Raw genomic sequence first — 1756 nt, 5'->3', positions numbered from 1 at the left:
TCGAAAAACCAAAAATAAAAAATAAATAAAAAAAATAGATAGATAGATAGATAGATAGATAGATAGATAGATAGATAGATAGATAGATAGATAGATAATTTGTGCCTTGTCCAATAGCATCAGAGACATTTATTCCTACATCAAACGGGAGTAGGTGCAGAGAACTACAGCCAGACAATTGCAGAGAGAGTGTAAATTGGGGTTCTACCAAGTTCCTCCCCTCAGAGCTCTGGGAATCCTGTGATTGAGCTGGAGGAATGACTGTAGGAATCAGAGGAAATGGAGGCACCAGAAGAACATGGCCCACTGGATCAAAAAAGCAGGAAAATATGGGCTCACAGAGATAGGAGTTTAAGTCCAAGGCCTTCAGGGGCCTGCACCGGTTCCTCTACATTTATGTATAACTGTTAGTTTGGTGGGTTTGTGGGACTCCTATAAGAGGAAGAGGTTTGTCTGTGAGCTTTTCACCTGTTTGTGGGACTCTTTTTCTCCTATTGGGTACATTAATACACAGCAAGAGTGCTTTTGCCTTCTCGTATTGAAAGACTCTAAATGCATTTGTAAGCTCCCTCAACCCTAAGACATTTTTCTAAAACCTTACACTCACTCTATCTTGGAAAAAAAAAAGAGAGTAAAATTATATCAAGTTTAAGGATTCTAAAATATTGCATGCAACCTTTTTCTTCACCTTCAGTTAAAATTGTATTTTGATGTTTCATGGTTGATATTATGCTATTTTTAAACACTTAGAGACACCTTGAAATTTAAAAATTTACAAGGACTATATGAATAATATTGTTTATTATAGAACTATAAATAATTCAAGAATTCTAATCCTAGTTGTAAGAAGAAAATAGAGCATTTGAGACATGATTCTATAAAGGAATGAACAGTGAGATGGGGTGAGGATGAGGAAGTAAAGATATTATATATTTTGTCTAATGAATTACAGTATTTTAATAATACACATTGAAATAGCTTACATATCTATATATCAAACTGCTTATTTTAATTCAAATCCTCTTGCTTAGGAAATGAAATTCTATAATCCTGTGAAATTTGGCCAAATAAATTTCTAATTGAAGGCAACTAACAACACTTTGCTCTCAGATTTTGTGATTTTAAATTTCTTGAGTAATCTAATCCATGATCATGAATTGCTTTTGATTCACCAACTCCATTTTCAGGGCTTGGTGAAGTCACAGGCTTCATGAGGGTGAAAATACATGCTATCTTATTCTTCTCATCATTGCACTAATATAAAAAGCACTTCTAAACCAGTGTCTAATTTTAAAAAAGAAGTTATTTATTTTAAGCCTAGGTTTATTTGATGGGTTTAAAGGTTCAAAGTAGGGCCAAAATTTATTTATATATCTGCTAGTATATTTTAGAGATAATTAGATACTTTAGCATAATCATAAGTATCTTAAGTTCTTTGTTTCTTTTTTGTTTGATTTACCTCTAAAGCTACAGACTTGCTCCTCAGTATTTATTCCCAGCTGCCCTTGAAGATTGTATTTTTGCGATCAAGTTCTTTCTCCAGGATAAAGTTCTTGAAAAATATGGAGTGGATCCTGCTCGCATCTGTATTTCAGGAGACAGCTCTGGGGGTGCCTTGGTAGGATCAGTGACTCAACTGGTATGTTATGTGTGTTATGTATGATTGGAACCAGCACAATTTAGTCCTAACTCAAAGGAAGTACTTTAGTTATTGTGTCTGAATGATGTTTTTACTGTAATCTATAAAATGTAACAT

At 33.8% G+C, this 1756-nt stretch overlaps 1 protein-coding gene across 1 annotated transcript in view; it reads left to right on the top strand.

Annotated features, from left to right (window-relative positions):
• LOC101989322 (arylacetamide deacetylase-like 2) overlaps window positions 1-1756 on the top strand; it is an 11321-nt gene that overhangs the window by 6407 nt on the left and 3158 nt on the right. Inside the window, exon 4 of the mRNA XM_005344194.1 lies at window positions 1468-1639. Within this exon, the coding sequence (XP_005344251.1) occupies window positions 1468-1639 (172 nt within the window). The remainder of the gene's footprint in view (window positions 1-1467; window positions 1640-1756) is intronic.

This window comes from Microtus ochrogaster, chromosome 1, assembly GCF_000317375.1.
Source record: "Microtus ochrogaster isolate Prairie Vole_2 chromosome 1, MicOch1.0, whole genome shotgun sequence".
Taxonomy (NCBI): domain Eukaryota; kingdom Metazoa; phylum Chordata; class Mammalia; order Rodentia; family Cricetidae; genus Microtus; species Microtus ochrogaster.
The sequence above is the reverse complement of the archived record's forward strand: the minus strand, read 5'-3'. Positions and strand labels throughout refer to the sequence as shown.